Source organism: Megalobrama amblycephala, linkage group LG12 (genome assembly GCF_018812025.1).
Source record: "Megalobrama amblycephala isolate DHTTF-2021 linkage group LG12, ASM1881202v1, whole genome shotgun sequence".
Taxonomy (NCBI): domain Eukaryota; kingdom Metazoa; phylum Chordata; class Actinopteri; order Cypriniformes; family Xenocyprididae; genus Megalobrama; species Megalobrama amblycephala.
In genome coordinates, this window is record NC_063055.1 from 7877544 (window position 1) to 7897602 (window position 20059).

A 20059-nucleotide genomic window follows, 5' to 3' on the forward strand; every position below is an offset into this window, starting at 1 on the left:
AATATTAAATTACAGCTGAAAACCTTAAATTACAGCACAAGCATATATTTTTCTTTAGAGTTAAATAGTTACTGCAAATAACAGGAATGGCCCGTATACTGTATAATATGATTTTGATTGATTTTGTGTGTGTGTAAATTTTTTTAAATCTCATCTAAACTCTGTAATCCCTTTTCCATGTCAATCTGAGAAAACCTACATGTTTTGTGCAGTTACACATCACTTCTTAATCAACTGAATGAAATCTAGTCAGTCATGTGAAAAGTGCCCCTCTTGTGTTTGAAAGTGGTATTACACCAACAATTCTCTGTAGCTGAGACTCAGGAGCATTCAGCTTTACTTTTATTCAAAATGATGGTTACCTAAATCTTAAGTTAAGACAGCTTCACATACTGTACATAAATCTAAAGTGTGCTTAAAACGACGACGTTTAGACTGTGTCAGATCCGTTGTGTGATGTTCTCTTTTCGTTGCTGATATGTTCTCTGGCAGGAACTGGACATTGACTCAAATGGATGTACTTTATGTGGACTTATTTATTTATTCATTCATTCATCTTGGTTATTTCTGTCCCTGTCGAGCTGGCCCCACACTTTTGAAATGTATAATTCATTCAAGCGTAGCTTCAGGCGGCGTAATCTAGAGGGCACGCACTTCATACTTCATGCCAATGCATATTTCAGCAGCAATACCAGTCATAAGCTTTGAGTTTAAGAGTCCAGCCTGTGTTGTGCAGGGTGAAATATTATTACTGACCTTTGACCTGCAATGATGTGTGATATTCAGAGGCTTTTTTATTTATAATGCCTTTTGAAAGTCGGCATTCAGTGGAAGCTGTAATAGTCTTTTCTTCCCTATTGTTGCTTCTGTAGGGCGGGACTTGATTTTGTCCATCAAGAATTGACTGGATGGTTTGCTATTGGTCAATCTCATGTGAGTGACAGGTTGTCCCGCCCTCACGCCAGTAAACACGTCATCAGAGAAGAGATGTCGCTGCAAGAGGGAGGGGAATCTTTATTTTGATTAAAGATTACAGAATTAAAATAATAATTTATAATAAATACTGAAATTTTATTTAAAGGGTTAGTTCACCCAAAAATGAAAATTATCCCATGATTTACTCACCCTCAAGCCATCCTATATGACTGTGTATATGACTATCTTCTTTCAGAGAAACACAATTGGAGATATATTTAAAAATATCCTGGCTTTTCCAAGCTTTATAATGGTAGTGAATGGGGGCGCGATTTTGAAGCCCAAAAAATGCATCCATCCATCATAAATATAATCCATATGGCTTCAGGGGGTTAATAAAGGCCTTCTGAAGCGAAGCGATGAGTTTTTGTAAGAAAAATATCCATATTTAAAATTTTATTAACTATAATAACTAGCTTCCGGCAGACGGCCGTACGCATCGATTTGCGTTGGAAGGGTAACCTCTGACCTGACGCATGCAGTAATGATGAAAGTCTAAAATGAGAAATTTTAAAGAGAAATGGAAGAGCCAGGATATTTTTAAATGTATCTCCAATTGTGTTCGTCTGAAAGAAGATAGTCAGTACACCTACACTGTAAAAAAATATTTTCATGATTTGTTATCACAACATTTTTTTTTGTCAAATCAGCTTAGATATTGTGGTTCAGATAATATAATATTTTGAGTTTCTGTTGATTAAACCAATCGCCTTCATTGTATTAACTCAAATTTTTTAATTTCAATGAACTCAAAATTTTAAGGCAACCAGGTAACTTACTTTTTTAAGTTAAACCAACAATTAATTTTTACAGTGTAGGAAATTTTAATAAATAATTTTTACCCTTTAATGAAACGACAATAATTGATTCCATGGTGACTTTAAGGAGCAATAACGTTGCCTCAATTGCATATGCATTTTGATTGGTCAATTTACTAATTAAAGAAACTTTATGCTGTCAGCCTGCTCTGCCATTCATGTAGTATCAAAACTCACAAAAATGTTTTTGCATTATATGATCATTGTAAACTGATTAGAATTTTGTCTCTTAAGTTTATTTTGAATACATTTTTGAAGTGGCTCAAACTTCTTTTCAGGTGGATAGCCAAATGACGTCCTCCTCTGTGGATCTCATGAGTGGCGCTTATAACCTAGTTAAAGTTAGTGTTAGGGTGTGGCTTTGCTGTGAGCAGCTTCTCCTTTCCTTTGATATTTCTTCTATGGTCAAATATGTTGATTGTGTCAAGAAGCCTGCCCACTTTCTGATTAAAATGAATTAAGGGCTTTAGGAAACCGGTGATAACTGTAAAGCCGCCACACTGTTCATCTCCACTGCATGAACTCAACAGCCTGTTAATCTTTTCTGATTAGAATGTGCAAGACAGCTGAATCAAAACATGCCCGCTAGGCCACACTTGACTGTTTCACTGGATCACAGTGTTTTTTTAGACTTCATTCTGAGCTGCTTTTTCACTCCAGAGTGCTTTTACGTAATTTTATGTGGCTCTTCTTGCATGCTTTTTCTGTAGGTGTTAATTAGGTCCATATGCTGGATTTTATTGAGGTCCTTGTTTTTTTTCTCACCTTTCCTCACACCTAACGTGGATGTGCTGAGGGATAGAGCAGCTCTTAGTGACAGACCCGATCCAGGCCATAAAAACAGGCTTTTGTGCTCTGCTGAGTTCACACTTGATGCACCTGTGCGGCACAAAAGGTCCCTGTACACGTTTGCATTCTTGCTTCTATTCCACACATCTCAGGGCTTAAAAATATATATAAATTCAAGGCAGTCTGGTATAGAGAGAGTGTGTTCCTTAAAGAGTTAGTTCACCCAAAAATGAAAATTCTGTCTTTAATTACTCACCCTCATGTCGTTCCACATCCGTAAGGCCTTCGTTCATCTTCCGAACACAAATTAAGATATTTTTGATGAAATCCGAGAGCGTTCTGACCTCCGATGGATTGCAACATTATTACCAATTTCAAGAAAGATAGTAAAGACATCGTTAAAATAGTCCTGCAGTGGTTCAACCTTAATATTATGAAGCGACAAGAATACTTTTTGTGCACAAAAAACAAACAAAAATAACGTCTTTATTCAACAATTTCTTCTCTTCCATGTCAGTCTCCTACGCTGTTCACGTAGTAAACACAGTGCAACGCTTCCGGATTCTACGTCAGAACGCCAACTCAGTATTGGCCGACGCATGTGTGATGTTGACACAGGAGCCAGCCAATAATAATTCGGTGTTCTGACGTACAACACGAAAGCGCTGCGCTGTGTTCACTATGTGAACAGCGTAGGAGACTGAAGTTATTTTTGTTTGTTTTTTGCGCACAAAAAGTATTCTTGTCGCTTCATAATATTAAGGTTGAACCACTGCAGGACTATTTTAACGATGTCTTTACTACCTTTCTGGGCCTTGAAATTGGTAAAAATGTTGCAGTCTATCGGAGGCCAGAAGTCTCACGGATTTCATCAAAAATATCTGAATTTGTATTCCAAAAATGAAGGATTTCAATTTCAATTTTAGAATTTTAATTCCTTTTAATTCAAGTTGTTCAAGAAGTCGTATTCAAGAAGTTGTAATTGTGTTAAAATTTGAATTATTCCCTGATATGTAGAATACCCTTTTTTTCCTTCACTGATCAGACATATTTTTAAATTATATAATTAGTTAACAAAACAATCAAAACATTTTTACACGTTGCCATATCACTCTTAAAAATAATGGTTCATAATTGGCATTGATGGTCCCGTGAATAACCTTTAACATCCATGGAAACTTTCCATTGCTCAAATAGTTCTTTATAGTAGAAAATGGTTCTTTAGATTAATAAAAATGTTCTTCAAGCTAAGAAAAAATTAATTGAAAGTCTCTTTCGGGAACCCAAAATAGTTCTTCTATGTCCATTTGGAAAAGTACTTCAAAAATGTCCACCACATTTTTGAAGTACTTTACCATTTTGGTAAATTAGAGCGTTCTGGCATTTTTTTTTTGCACCATTTAATTTATTACATATAATGAAATATTTCATATTTTATTATGTGGTATGCTTGTCAGAAATGATTTATCATATGTCACATGTTGTGTGTATGATATGTTTATGGGTAATTCATAATGAAATTTATTAATGTGAACTTTAATTGCCATTTTGCACATTTTACCTCTTCCAGGATATTCAATGGTTGAATGTAGGATGTGACTTTATCCATTATCCAAATTGTTTTTTTATCATTAAAAGCAGACATTATATACCAGAAGAGAGAAATTATGAAATAACCCATGTGGCCAATGTGAAATCAGCAGTCAAGGAAAGTCATTTCAGAAAAAGAGCAATTTATTCGATTTTGATCAAAAAAAGTATTTGAAAAACTTTTTTTCTTTTAAAAACTGCATGCTTTATGAAAATAGATTGATTTTATGTCATCTTTAAAAACTAGCCTTACAGACTTCCTTCCATTTTAATTCTACGTCCTTAAATTCAAATTTGAATTGCACTTCTGTGTCCTGTTCAGCATTTGAAAGTGAATGACAAAGGCCTTCTTGATTCAGTTCTGAATGGCACACAACCCTGGTAGCCAATACTCCATGAGACAGCTGCAATCTGTAAAGCCACTTGTGATAAAGAGGCCGGTCACTGAATCAGAATGGTTCAGCAACTCTCTGTCATGATTACAGCAAGGTCAGCCACCAGAATATGACTTAACACAACACACTCCCATCACATGTGCACACACCCACAACAAATACTGCTGATCAGAGAGGAGAAGCACGTTTCACCACACAGTATGGCATAAAAGATTCATGCTAATGCATGTGAAACATGATATACTTCACTGAACACACTTCATGACATCACTCATGCAGATACTTAAACGCTGCTCTGGGGCTCCACCCCTTGTGGTGACATCATCTGTAAGAGAGGATGCTGTGAGATGACAAAAGACGTCTGTGACAGAGTTCATGTATGAGTAAACGGTAACACGCTCACTGGGTGCTTCTGCTGACAATAAGCAGTTCTGAGTTTGACCAGTGAGGTCACCCTCGGAAAGGGTGTTGCTCATACTGTACACAAAATGAATAATGTTTCTATTGTTTTCTGTTCTGTTGCTTTAAGCACTTGAGAATTAATTAGACTAGTGTTTTTTTACACTATACCAGAGTTACACCAGCAGCTTCTGCATGTTCCAAAGTGTCCTCGTGTAATTTTTAAATTTAGCTCTGAACTGATAAATTTAGATCAAATGCCTCATGAAAATATCTCATGAAAAGGCTTAAGGGAATAATTGTAGTGCTTTCGCTTTGGAGTCTGGCTTTGAGAGTGTTGACATGTTTGGTCTGAAAATCAAGCATAGAGTTTTGTCACTTTGTCATTTGGTCCCTCGAGTTCCAGTGAGGTCCTTTGAGGAGACTGTTGACATACAGGCCAAAAACACCACACAATCAATTTGGAAATATTTTCTCTGTTCTGTTTTTTTTTTTAGAGAACAGGTTGGTGTTGAATATAAGAAAGTAAATAAAAGAAAGAAAGAAGTTTATACTTATAACTTACTTTATATACTGTCCCAGGTGAAAAAAAAAAAGTACATTTCTATAATGTACTTAAAGTGCTCTATTTTTGTGCACTAATTTTGTACTTAATATACTAAAAATTCTTCTTTAGTACTTCTTAAGAACATCTAAGTTTACTCAACTGTGCTATTTTGAGACACCATGAAATATGAACTTAAATGTGCTTTTAATATACTATCTCTGTACTTTAAAAATGTATTTAGATACTACTTATAGTACATTTGACCCATAGTGTACTACAAGTGGTAACTAAATATATTTTTTTTAAATACAGAGATAGTATATTAAAAGCACATTTTTAGTTCATATTTCATGGTGTCTCAAAATAGCACAGTTGAGTAAACTTACATTATCTTAAAGTCCCCGTGAACCGGAAGCTGCAAACGAGTTTTCTCCAGTGTTGTGACGTATTTCCAAGTGAAATGGAATATTGAATAGAGGGCAGAGTTTTATTTCAGCGCTCCTCCTCTCCATCACCAGCTCATAGCAGACTAACGGTTGTAGGGGAGTGGTTTACACGATTTCAAACCAAGCCGTCAAACTGATGTCGTTAGAGAAGGGGCACCGTTGCAGAAGGGAAGGAGCATTTTCAGATTTTGATTCAATATTAGGAAGCCAAACAATTTTTTTTTGTGTGGATTGACTTGCACGGATTAATTGTTCACCACAAAACTAGCAATTTGAGATAACAAAATACATAAGGTCAATTTTGATTTCATGTGTACTTTAAGAAGTACTAAAGAAGAATTTTTAGTATATTAAAGGTGCCGTAGAACGTCTTTTCAAAAGATGTAATATAAGTCTAAGTTGTCCCCTGAATGTGTCTGTGAAGTTTCAGCTCAAAATACCCCATAGATTTTTTTAAATTAATTTTTTTAACTGCCTATTTTGGGGCATCATTAAATATGCGCCGATTCAGGCTGTGGCCCCTTTAATTCTCGTGCCCCCCTGCCCCCGGAGCTCGCGCTTGCCTTAAACAGCATAAACAAAGTTCACACAGCTAATATAACCCTCAAAATGGATCTTTACAAAGTGTTCGTCATGCAACATGTCTAATCGCGTAAGTATGGTATTTATTTGGATGTTTACATTTGATTCTGAATGAGTTTGAGGCTATGCTCCGTGGCTAAAGCTAACGTTACACACTGTTGGAGAGATTTATAAAGAATGAAGTTGTGTTTATGAATTATACAGACTGCAAGTGTTTAAAAAATGAAAATAACGACAGTCTTGTCTCCGTGAATACAGTAAGAAACTATGGTAACTTTAACCACATTTAACAGTACATTAGCAACATGCTAACGAAACATTTAGAAAGACAATTTACAAATATCACTAAAAATATCATGTTATCATGGATCATGTCAGTTATTATTGCTCCATCTGCCATTTTTCGCTATTGTTCTTGCTTGCTTACCTAGTCTGATGATTCAGCTGTGCACAGATTCAGACGTTAATACTGGCTGCCCTTGTCTAATGCCTTGAACATGGGCTGGCATATGCAAATATTGGGGGCGTACATATTAATGATCCTGACTATTACGTAACAGTCGGTGTTATGTTGAGATTCACCTGTTCTTCTGAGGTCTTTTAAACAAATCAAATTACACAAGGAGGAAACAATGGTGTTTGAGACTCACTGTATGTCATTTCCATGTACTGAACTCTTGTTATTCAACTATGCCAGGGTAAATTCAATTTTTAATTCTAGGGCACCTTTAAGTACAAAATTAGTGCACGAAAATAGAGCACTTTAAGTACATTATAGAAATGTACTTTCTTTTCACCTGGGGTAGCTGGTAGAGCATGATGATCTATCTATCTATCTATCTATCTATCTATCTATCTATCTATCTATCTATCTATCTATCTATCTATCTATCTATCTATCTATCTATCTATCTATCTATCTATCTATCTATCTATCTATCTATCTGTCTGTCTGTCTGTCTGTCGAATTAAGTTATGGAATGTTGATTTTGATTTATAATCTTTTAAAAAAAGCGCCTTTTTTTTCCCACTGGCATATTTTGGTTAGGCAATTTGTCTTGTTCCAGGTTTGTGTACACCTCTATCCAGATTTATATATCATTTTTCCCCCCCAGGATTTTAATGATCATCATCAATATCTGTCTAGATTTAAAATACATATCGCAACTGAGATAAACAGGCTACATATCATATTAGGACCAGACATATTTAACTCTTAAATCCCCCCAAATTATGTTTAAACTTACATACTTTCTTATAGTATAACACAAAGCAAAGCTTCCCTTTAGTAACATCAGAAGTTATTAGCTACCCTTGACAGTAAACATGGTTTAGTGTGTTATCATGGAACTCTCTCAGGGAACAGTTAAATCAATGTTTGCCCGCTGGGCGAGACCATTTGATAAACAGGGAAGGATGCTTAATTATGAAGCGCCAAAATGAAGGATTAAATGAAGCTTAAAGAATAAAATAATTCATTTTTTAATTAAATATTCAGTACTATAGATTATATTATATACGTATTTAATATTACAACTCGGGTCTTATACACAAGCTGCGCATCAGCACATCACACCCCTTTTCCGTAGTTGGTACAATCGTGAAGTAGGTTGGCTTGGGTTGAAAGTCGCTCGGAGCAAAAATATTTCCCAGCGTACTCAGACGCTGATCGCTCCACCAGGAACGATTTCATAAGGATCTCATGCTCAAAGCCATGCTGAATCCAAGAGGCTGAGGACAACGACACATCTGAAATAATCGCCCTTTTTCCAGCGCCAAAGTACTTTTTTGAACACAGAGAAATCAGGATGCCCGTGAAAGGTGGAGGAAGAGTTGCGTATCCGAATAAAAGCGAGAATGTTGTAAGTATCGCTGATGGAGGAATGTCATGTATAGTTTTCCCGAAATAGTTTGGGGGGAAAAAACATAAGCGTTAAAATATAATAAGTTTTGACCCGAGATAGTGTATATTAGTTTTGTTTATGATAATAAGGTGGTTTCAGCCAATGGAATGCTGTACTGTGAGCTTCACCTGTTGAGTTTTCCTCAGGGTGGACGCTTCAGTATGAGCAACTTTATCCCTTTAGAAACGTTTACATATAAATATAATGGTCAGAAATTATATTTAGCTGTGTTTCCTTGTCATTTACGGACGGCCACGTCTAAAACAGGGAATTGTTGTGCTTTCGTTTTGGATTCGGGCTTTGGAAGTGTTGACATGTTTGGCCTGAAAAGTCAAGACTGAAGTTTGACACTTGTCGTTTGGTGTGTTGTGTTCCTGTGAGGACTTTAGATAGATTGTTGACATATACATAAAACCATTACATGTACAGTTATGTTATTTGAATATATTAGTTGATTTCTTGGCTGCTATATATAGGGTGAATTCAGGTTGATTGGGACACTTTCTGCTATTGAAATGACTGGGAAAAAGTGCCCCAATCAACCTGAATTCACCCTATATGATGTGAAATATTTTGTATTTTTGGTTTTGGATGGTATCATTCAAAAGTTTGGACACAGATACTATTTTATTACTATTACTTTATTACTATTGTCCACGTTTTAGATAAAAATAAAGTTGAAACTTTGAAATAACACAAAAGGAAGTAAAGGAATTATGTAGTGACCACAAATGAAAATGTTTAGTCATCATTATACAATGCTTTTTAAACAGTATTAAAGGAGTTGATTGCTTTTTCTGGTAGGGATTGGTGATTGCTACAAATGTATATATTTTTTTACACATTTTGATGCTATTCAATATATATCTTGATATTCTTTGCACTTTTTTTGCTTGCCTTAAAAAGACACGATCTAAGTAGAACAGCTATTGTTACTAATTACATACAAAATAGTTTACTGTAAAATCAACACAATTAAAAAAATAATAATCTAGACATATTGGCCACTTGCTACTTTTTACTAAATGAACACAGAAGGAAAAGTCTATTTTAATATAATCAGCAAAATTATTGTGGTCATAGTATGGGCAAATATTCTATGCATCACCCAGCCCTACTATCTAGTCAAGCTAAAACATTAAAAAAACGTTTGATTTAAGCTTTTTTTTTTTTTTAGGTTTATACTTGTTTACAAAACTAATTTCTTTCAAACATTTGCATCAAAAAGTTTTTAATATCATGTAAACTTTGTCATTCAATCAAGTCTGTCCAAACTTTTGACTGGCAGTGAACTCTGTTTCCAATAACTCACTCTTTGCATCAGCTCTAGTAAGTATATATATGATTTCACATAAGCTCAACTACTATTACATCAGAAAATAGCTTAATTAAACTGTTAGTGATGCAGAAACTATTCCTGGAGCTGCTGGGACCAGGTCACCTTGACTCAGTTTGAGTGAAACTATGGCTCGGTCTCATACCTACCAGCCTGCATAGAAAACATTTTGGGGCATCATAGGCAAGTTCTGAATCAGCCAAGGTGATGATGCCCAAAAACACAGTCTATGTAGGCAGCTCACTATATTTTACAACTCAACCTATGTTGCCTTTTGTTGCCTCATCCGAATGGACGGCTGATGTTGTCGCCTCAGTGTGGAGGTGTTGCGTTCACCCTGCCGTGGCCTCCTCATTTGGCTCAGTGTTTTCTGTCTGGTTTGGCCCAGCGGGAGAGCAGCTTGGGCTGCAGATTATCAGACCTCATTATTCAGGAGTGAAGAGGCCTGATTCTGATGTTAGGATGAGAAGAGCTGTTATAATCACACCCGGACTTATGGCTTCTCAAGAGCCAATCTTCTTATACTCACACTCACAGAACTGATTTAAAGTTGTTACTTCTTCTGTGAGCATTATTCAGTTCATTCAAGTTCACTTAATGAAAGTTTAATTTGTGTGACAAATCTGTACAGATGCAATATTAATATTCTTATGCATGTGAATTATTCTAAAAATGAAAATCCTTTTATTATTCACTCACTTTCATGTTGTTCCAAATGTGTATGCTGTTATTTTTTTTAGTGAAATACAAAAAGTGAATTTTAACTCCCTGAGGTCTGAAAACGCGCCGGCGCGTTTTGCAGGGTTTTTTTCACATTGCAGCAAAACAGACTTAAAATACTCTGTCATTTTTTGTCAAAGTAATATATCAATTGAAACTATAGAATATCTTCTTTTATTTGTGTACACTCAGAGTAAAAACAAAATGTTGTGCTTTTTGCAAAATAAAGAAAACTAAAATGATGCATGATCTGTCCTCTCCCTCTGAACAAAGTTTAATCTGATAGTTCTCAGAAAATGAACTGTAACTTAGTGAATACTAATCACAAAAAAATTAGACTTATGTCTAAAGACACGTTGAAATGTCAGGTTTTAAATCGTGCAAGTCATATCGAAAACAAAAATTCTGTGTTTATGTAATCTGTATGAAAAGTGACACATGTCAGAAGTCCGTGATTCAGCTCATTATCCGCTAATGCGGCCACGCCCACGGAGCCAGCGTTATTCAGAGTCAATACAGGCATACATCATCTCAATCATGTATTTATTGTCTTGAAAAGTGTTTATCTGTATGTAAAAGCCATGCTTAGCGACCTCTGGAAGACATGCCGTTAGTTCCTGATATGTCCTCTTCTTCTTTAGAATAATTTGTGGACTAAATGTGCACAGAGAGCGCCCTCCGGCTGCAAGTATAAATTGAAAACACCATTCCTGAAATGTCATCTTCTTCTTTAGAATAATTTGTGGATTAAAGGTGTACAGAGCACCCTCTGGCTGCAAGTATGAATTGAAAACACCAGCGCTCATAGTGATGACAATGAATATAGAATAAATATAACAATATATAATAATATATAATATAATATAAAATCCACATAAACATATGAGAATACATCAATATTTCTCCAAATGTGCATGCTTTTAAACTAAAAACCTATATTCAGACTCTTTGCATCACAGAAATACATTATATTTTAAAGAATATAATAGAATACCATTATTTTAAATTGAGCTGAGACATGATTACAGAGTTTTTTTTCACAGCCTACCTGACTGAAAGGCCTCATTATTATGCAGCACCATTAGAGGTTCTTTATGCGATTCTTTTGTCTTCTCAGGTGTAAATGACCCATTATTCATGATGATTCACGCCTCCACGCATACTGTGTTTCTTGACAAAAAGTGTCTTACAAAAACGAAATCAATATATTGTTTTATATGAACAAGTAGGCATTATAATTTTTACATAATTTTGAAGCAAAAACTCTAGCCTACAACCTCCAATACCCAGAAGTCTTGTAAACACAGATTTAATATATATTTTTGGCCTTATTTCAGTGACTTAATTTTTTTGTTTTTTCAATAACCACGCATAAACGTTATTCCTTCAAAAGCACAAACATGTGCATACATGTTCCTCACATATTATGGTAGCCTAGTTTGTGCTGAATACAGTGTAATGACACCTTTGTCATTAATATGTTTATGAACAACTGAAAAAAGCACAAATGTCAGGGCATGTCAAAACATCTCCAGGCCCCAAATCAGCCTCAGACTCCAGAGGGTTAAATGAATCTACATGAAGATCTTTTCCATACAGTGACCATTTATAGTGAACATTAAAGCTCCAAAAGGACCATAAAAGTAGCCTATGTGACTTGTGTGCTATATTCTGTATTTATTCGTTAGCTTTGTGTGAACAGGCCAAAATTTAAGTCATTCAATCATTTTTTTCCCCCTGCACATTCAAACTGCTGTGACACATTTGGTTATGACAAACACAACCCCTCATTTGCATCCATGTTTAGATTAAAAATGGGCATGGCAATGTATCACGCCATGGTTTGATGTCATTGTTTCCAAAATAGAATCATTGATTCTTGCACGTGTTATAGCTGAACTTGACTTGCTAAATGAGATTTGAGACTTGAGAGATGCTGAAATTTGCTAGGGCAATAATTTCTTTGAACAGCAACTTAAAGTTTAGCTTCTCTAATTTTCAACCTGCTTTGTGTTGTTACAATGTTGCTAGTATATTTAAATGTTTACTTGTTCTCTGTGTTAACTGAACCAAGCAATTCATGTTTATTTGTAGTGAATACTATAGATTATACTTCCATATTTTTGTACCTTTCAACAGATCCTGAAAAAAGTCTGTTGGCACCTCAGAGAAGCTGTCAATCATGATGTCACACTTCCGTTGTTATAGCATCAAATAACTAACTAAAACCATACTTATTTAAAAAACGAACACTTGAATTTACAACAGCATGATAAAAACTACATAAAATTACAGAAACCATCTTTGGAAAAAATTTATTTGAAGTGTAATTTAATTGTTTAGTTTGTCTCACGTCCCATTAGATTACATGGAGAGGGTGGGGATTATGACCTATACTCGGACCAGCCACCTGGGGGCAGTCAAAACGTTTTGACTTCACTTTTCAGGACTTGTGTGGCACACTTGGGTGGAACTGACAGAATGGCCTCCACCCCTCCGTTTGTCCTAAAACACTGTGTTCATAGTCATCCGCTTTGAAGTGTTAACTACAAACAAGGAGGTTTTTCAGATTTTCCGTTGCAGCGTTCTCTCAGTATTTACGATTCTTTGTAGCCCTTAGCCACTGCCTGCAATGTGCTGGATCCTTCACTGGAAACTGAAAGTAACTAACTCCCACTAAATGTTTAGCCTACTCTTTGAAATCTTGCACCAGGAAACAATACAAGTCAAAACCATTGCGACTAAAAGTTTGCTAGGAAGTATTTCCTACTAAAGCAAGGTGGTATTTGTTCAAGCATATCCATAGCAGACTGGAGGGAGTGGCCTTTGACAGCAACATATCCAGTGCATTATGGGGTTTGAAGTTTTCCTACCTATTTGGCAAAAGGGAAAACAACAGCCTTTTTTCTCTGTTTTCTCTGTTTCTCTCTTTCTACTTTATAGGCAGCCACGTTTTATTGAAAGCCCATTTTGCCAGTGATAAAGTACCCCTTTAAATTTCGGCCTGTTTGTCATTCAAACATAAATGACTTCTAAATACACCAGAATATAATGCATGACTCATATGAACCACATTTATAATTTTTGATAGTGTTTTTGGTCCTTTTTTGGAGTTAAACAGCTATGGTCACTATGAACACTGTCATTCCTGAAAAGAGAAAGTCGTGCAGATTTGGAATAACATGAGGGTGAGTAAATGATGACTGAATCTTCATTTTTGGGTGAACTAACAGTTTAGATACGGTTTTAATTTTAGAATTCCCTACCCACCTTATTCCTGATGAGCCTATTATGGGTTGCACTTCCGGTTTGGGGAACTTAGGACTGAAAGACTGCAACAAATCATTTCAAATCATAAGGTTGCCCTACAAATAAAGCTTATCAGTCAGTTTGACAGAATGATCTGTCAATTTTCCTTCACGTGTTATTTTCAGACATCATGAGAATAACGTAACACTTGGAATTTTAATGTGACGTTATAACAAGAGTATCTATTGCAAGAGGTCTTTTCAGTCGCTGCATTCTTTTCTTCATGATTATTTTCTTTTTTTCCCTTTGAATTCCGCTGTAATAGTATGAAAAGGGACAACATATACTGCACATTTCTGGTCTGTTCTCCTGATTTAATTTACAATATATCCTATTAATAATTCACCGGAATGCACAAAGAATCTCTCGTCTCTTTCCAGGTTTGTTTTCACAGGTAAATACAATTTATTATCTGTCAAAATGATGGAAATCACTTTGAAATGGTATCACCCAATGCTGAAGTTAATGAACATTTTTGATTAAGGCAACGTATGTTACATAATACAGATTCTACAGTGATAATTAACCAGACCGTTATTGCTGTGGAAAGAATCGTGCTTTTGGGGTTATTCATGGTCTGTTGAAAGTACCTTGTTGATGCTTTTACACTTTTAAATGTCCTTTTAATGTTCAATGGTTGAAGGGTAAGGAGTAGTATAATGTCATCTCATTGTACCCACCCAGTTTAAAAAAAAAACAAAACAAAACAAAAACATATTATTGCATTTATAGAGTCTTTCACTGAATGTTTACAGCTTAATGGAAGTTACACCCATAATTTGCACAAAGCGTCATGGGGCGTAAGAATAAGGTGGATTGTATTGTTTTTTTGCATTTTACTGTCAAGTCTTATCAGACACATCTAGTGGCCATTCGCCCCCCCTGACCAAACACGTGGAGCACCATACTCGAATCCGGCTTAATCCACAAGAAGGCTTTTAATTCTGGTCGGTTGCCTTTAATCTCCCACGAGGCCGCTTGGCTTCGATTTTCCGCTCCAATCATACCTTTTAATTAGGATTCTCTGTTTGTGGATTCATATTAGGACATAATTTCCTCTGATAATAGATGTGCACGTCCTGAACGAGGACAAACACAACACGGAAAGCAGTCTTGTTGTTTTTGTGCAATGTTTTGAAAGACATCGCAGAGGTTCTCAGGTTATGTTAGATCTGGACACCATTGTGTGTCTTATCACAGCTGGTTTATTGCAAACGCTTTGTGCCAGGCACAAGGGCGCTCGGTTTACATTCTTCCTGCACAGGCTGTGCTGCCATAGTGGTTGGACTCAACATTGGTTCCACCTGTCTCTCACGTTCACTTCAAAGGACTGAACTAATTAAACTGCTAGTGTCTGTTTTGACACCCAAATTGCCATCTCACTTTAAAGTCTAAATGGGGTGTGTGGAAAACGGCAATTGTGTAAATTGTTTCTCTTAGGGCAAGAGCTGTAATTTGCTTCTGCGTGAAGATAAACTAGAATTCTGTAATAAAAGATCTTTTGTTTGGTTTATGCCAATTTGGCTCTTACTAAGAACTGCTAGGAAACTAACCGAGGCGCTTTCTTACATTTTAGCCTAAAATAGTTTTTTTTTCTTCATAGTTTGTGGCAGGAAAATGCTTCTGAAATACATGAAAGAGTTTGAACCCCTGTGCTGGATATTTTGGGCCTTTGCTCCATCTCGCCAGGGTGCACATCCTGTATACATGCACTTTCATCAGTAGTTCAGTTCATGCAAGCTGTGTGATCGTTTGATCTCAGTAGGACACACAAAGTGATGTCAATATCAGTTCTCATGTATTGTTGTTTCCTGTATTATCATCAAAATTTCTTTTAAAAGAAAAAGATCCACTTGTTTTCTTTCAGATTGACTTGTTAGATGAAATCTTTATACTTTTCCGAAGTTGTTATTTCCTCCCTGGCCGTAAGGAATAAGATCGGGCTTATCTGAGAATGTACAGGATGAGGACAGTTTACAGTGTGCTTCCTCTGGTGCATAGCTTTCCTTTTTGAACTGTACCACACCCTAAAGATTGCTGACCCTGTGCACAGAGAAAACTCATTAGATCCCTAAGGCTCTCCAGACGTTGGCCTAATCGCCAGTTGATGACAGAGATTTCTGGGAAGTGCATCTCTGTCCTGCTCTATCATATTTGACATGAGTCATGTGTTGTGGATGCAATGAACGTTTTGTAATTCCAGGTCGTGCTGCCTCTGATTTAAGTTTCATAACCTTGTGGTTGAAAGTTTTCCCTCCCCTTAAGGGTTTCATCAGTTTGGGGTGTTATTTTAATTTATAGTTTAATTGAATTTACGGTAGTGTCAATTTGAAGCAGATGTGCATCATTTTGCTTTCAGCTTTCTGCAATTACTTAGTCATAAAAAGCAGCTTCTTTTAGCTGGAGGGCAGATTTATTTGTTTAGAATGCTTATTTTGATTTCCCCAGAGAATATGTTTCATTAGTGGATACTCGGGGAGATTACTTAACAGAGGGGCACCAAACAATGATACAGTACAACAATATATATTCTTTTCTTTTTAGTCTTTCAGTTGCATTTTATCGCAAATATTTTTAATTGTGAATACAGTACTAGCTTAAAGTCAGCATGAAAATTTCTAAATGCATGTTAAGCCGGGACACATTTAACGATTGTAAGGTCGATTATGAATATAATTTGATACTTACGACTGATCATGCCCAAACATGCCGAGTCAGAGCCAGTTGCATTCAGTCGGTGTTTACAGTTGGCGTTTAAATTATGTGTGTATTTAAATCTGCTTCAGTCAAAGTAGTTAAAGTCTTAGCTAATCGTTAAGTGTGTACCCAGCTTTACAGATCATATTGTTATGGAAGCTTGTTTCCGCCATGAAATAAAAAATCTCACAATTCTGACTTTTTTTTCTCGCAAATGCAAATTTTTTTGAATTTTTTTTTCTCAGAATTGCGAGATTAAAGTCAGAATTGCATGATATAAAGTCAGAATTGCAAGTTATAATGTCAGAATTGTGAGATATAAACTCGCAATTGCGTGTTATGTCCAACTGTGAGGGGGAAAAAAGAATTGCGAGTTTATATCTCACAATTCTGACTTTATAACTCGCAATTACATGTTATAAAGTCAGAATTGCGAGATAAAAACCTTACAATTCTGAGAAAAAAGTCAGAATTGCGAGTTTATCTCATTTTGGCTAACTGATTAAGGCAAGAATTAATTATATCATATTATGTCTAAATTGCAAATTTATGTACAATTAAATATTCAATGTGAACTCTTTTTAGTACATTAAAAAGCATTTTCATCCTCAATTAAACTAGATCCCCAGTAATTATCTTTGAAAAATGCTAATGCTAGGAATTACAAACATTTGCACAAATCCAATTATTGAGCAATTAGAGTGTGTCAGAGATGTGACCTCAGACAGACAACGAGGAGCGAGGAGGTGGAGAACGTGGGATGATGGACGAATGAATGAGTTGTTTACACTAGTGCACTCACTGAGACACTGGCAGTGAAAGCCGATCATTGTTTCTTCATAAATGCTCTCTAAAACAATGAAGCTCTCATGCTAGAGAGACCTAGAGAGGAAAAGGGGAGGTACTGAGTGCTGGAAATCTATTAAGCCTGCTTACAGTATATGTGATGGAAATAATATAAAGATTATCCTAGATCTAAATTTCCACTTGTGTGGGAAAACATTCGGTTGATCATCTTCCTGGTGCTCTTACACTATGTGTGTACAGGGTGTTACTTCAAACATTGGGTGTATTTTGTCATTTAATGCCACAGGACCAATAGTGCTACATTATTGTCATGGCTTTTTGGACATATGTATATGAAGTCGGTATCGCAATATTATTTTCCTCAGTAAAATTATAACAAAAGTTTGATAAATGTTTGATATAATGTTTATGCACTATGCAAATAATGCTTCACATGCGTGTTGAAGAGCATTGCACTGGTGCCAATACCTATTTGCCTAACTGATGATCACTGCCATTTCTGTTGCGTATGAAAAACACCAAAAGGCAAACGCACCAAAAGTGTAATAAAACAAAGTTAAGGCCCCTTAACACCAAGAATGATATCTATAACGATAACTATATTTGTGTCCACACCAACGAACAATAACGGTCTGTTTATTCTAAACACACGCACAGCGGTTTCAGAGTGTGTACAGCATGTCATTTGGTTCTTGTTGCATTTACATGGTGTTAAGGCCAATTCACACCGCACCGACAAACGCCAACAAACACTAACAAACGCCAACGAACAAGTTGGCCGTTGGATTTAGAATTCTATGAGAAAAAACTGTCATGTTCACACCGCCCCAACAAACACCGACCAACGAGTGACGTCTGACTGGGAAAATTCTACACAACTACACAAGTAACCAACCACGTTAACAATATTGTCAGGTTAGTTTACTATATTAATAATATAGTATCATATATATTTTCATTGTATTAAAGTATTGAGGCAAAACAAAAATACTAACCTGAAATCCGAAGCGCTGTAGCCATCGATCTGATCGTAACCTATTGCGCTGCGGTTGGTATACCGGTTTTTAAACTTTTTTTTAGCGCGACCCTTTTTATTAACGAGACCCATTAGCATATACAACCATGTAGCTAAACAAGTCAAAACGAATTATTAAAAAACGAAACTGAAGGTAAACCTGCGTTGCTCTCATGGTGGTTATAACGTTACCTCTCTCTTTCGGTGAAGTGGAGCAACTGCTCTTGCTGAATGGCACGGATTGCACTATGGACTATTGTACCTTTTGTATATATATTTTAACTGTATTTTATTTTTTATAACGAACAAGCTGCAATGTCACGTTTCCAGTACTTTGTTGTGTGTGCGTGAGGCGCGGGCGCGATCAAACAGCTGTCTTTGCAGGGGACTTCCCTCGTCGTCATGGCAACGGTTCGTGAACAGGTTCGATTACGTCAGAGTTGGTTGCTGTCTGTTGGAAAACTGTTCACACCGCGCAGACATTCCACGACCCGACAAACGCCGATTAAACATGTTCAGTCGGGTGAAAACCAACTCCGACCAACGCCAACAACGGCCAACAACGGCCAACAAACGCAAACAGGGGTATCACACCAAACCAACAAACTCCAACAGACGAGTTTGTTGGCGTTTGTTGGCCGTCGTCGGGGCGGTGTGAATTGGCCTTTAAGGCCTGTACACACCGGGACGAATATCGCACGCGTTTATCGCCAGCGTTTTCCATGTTCATACCCAAGCGATTTTCATTGGCGATGCGCAGAGTGCCCTGACAGTATGTGGCGCTTGTGCTTAACGGTAGTGCAAATAAACATATTTGTGATATTAATAAATTTAAATAAGACAAAAATGCAGATATTAAATGGCATATATATATTACATATGAGAGATAGTAGTCAGAAACGCTAGTGCAAATAAACATATTTATGATATTAATAAAGTTAAAGAAGATAAAATTGCAGATATAAAATGGCATATATATGACATATGAGAGATGGTAGTCAGAAACGGTAGTGCAAATAAACATATTTATGAAATAGACATTCTCAACTATATTTCTTGAATTTAAAAGAAAAAAAAAAAACAATCAAACAAACAGTAAAAATACAGAAATAATACACATCTATTGGTGTGGCCAAGAAGTGGCAGAGCGCCCATTTGTGTGTGTCTCAATCAGCTCCTTAGTTCACTAGTCAGGGCACTGATCAGGGAGTCGGCCACATTCATTTACACGGTATACGTATACACGACCTAGGAAGCTAGGGAGCTATTTTGAGACGCAGGGATAGTTTGTAGGGGTCTTCCTCGTCTACTTACTTCCTCTTCGTCGTCTTGGTATCAATGTGTGCTCGGCAAGACCGTTTTGTGCTTGAGCGCCACCAAGTCGTGTTTTACTGTAACTTCAGCAACTCCAGGCACGTGAACAAAAGTGCCACTCTCATTGGTTGACCAGTTTTTAACGCGGCGCGTCAAACCAAAAAAATGAACCTGAAGCGTTTTTTTTTAAAAATGACGCTTTTGTTTTTTTTTTTTATGCTATGTTTCGAATGAATCTAGCTTGTAATCAATCAAATCTAACAGCGAATTTAGCTGACGAAGTCAATATAGTGAAATAAAAATGCCTAATTTTTTTCACTGCAACTTCAAAGGGAGCAAGACAATGTTGTCAAAACTAGCGCTGGATACCTGAGGTAATTTTATGTTACACTGCTTGCTAGCCTGGCATAATGATC

At 36.3% G+C, this 20059-nt stretch overlaps 1 protein-coding gene across 3 annotated transcripts in view; it reads left to right on the top strand.

The window, feature by feature from the left end:
• Positions 1-20059, top strand: part of LOC125280607 (tight junction protein ZO-2) — a 119837-nt gene that overhangs the window by 25089 nt on the left and 74689 nt on the right. Inside the window, exon 1 of one of the 3 annotated variants that reach the window (XM_048211264.1) lies at positions 8135-8403. The exons of the other annotated variants lie outside the window; for them this stretch is intronic. Coding sequence (XP_048067221.1) covers positions 8350-8403 — 54 coding nt within the window. The 5' untranslated portion in view covers positions 8135-8349. Of the gene's footprint in view, positions 1-8134; positions 8404-20059 lie in introns of those variants that run through there. 3 annotated transcript variants of the gene reach the window in all.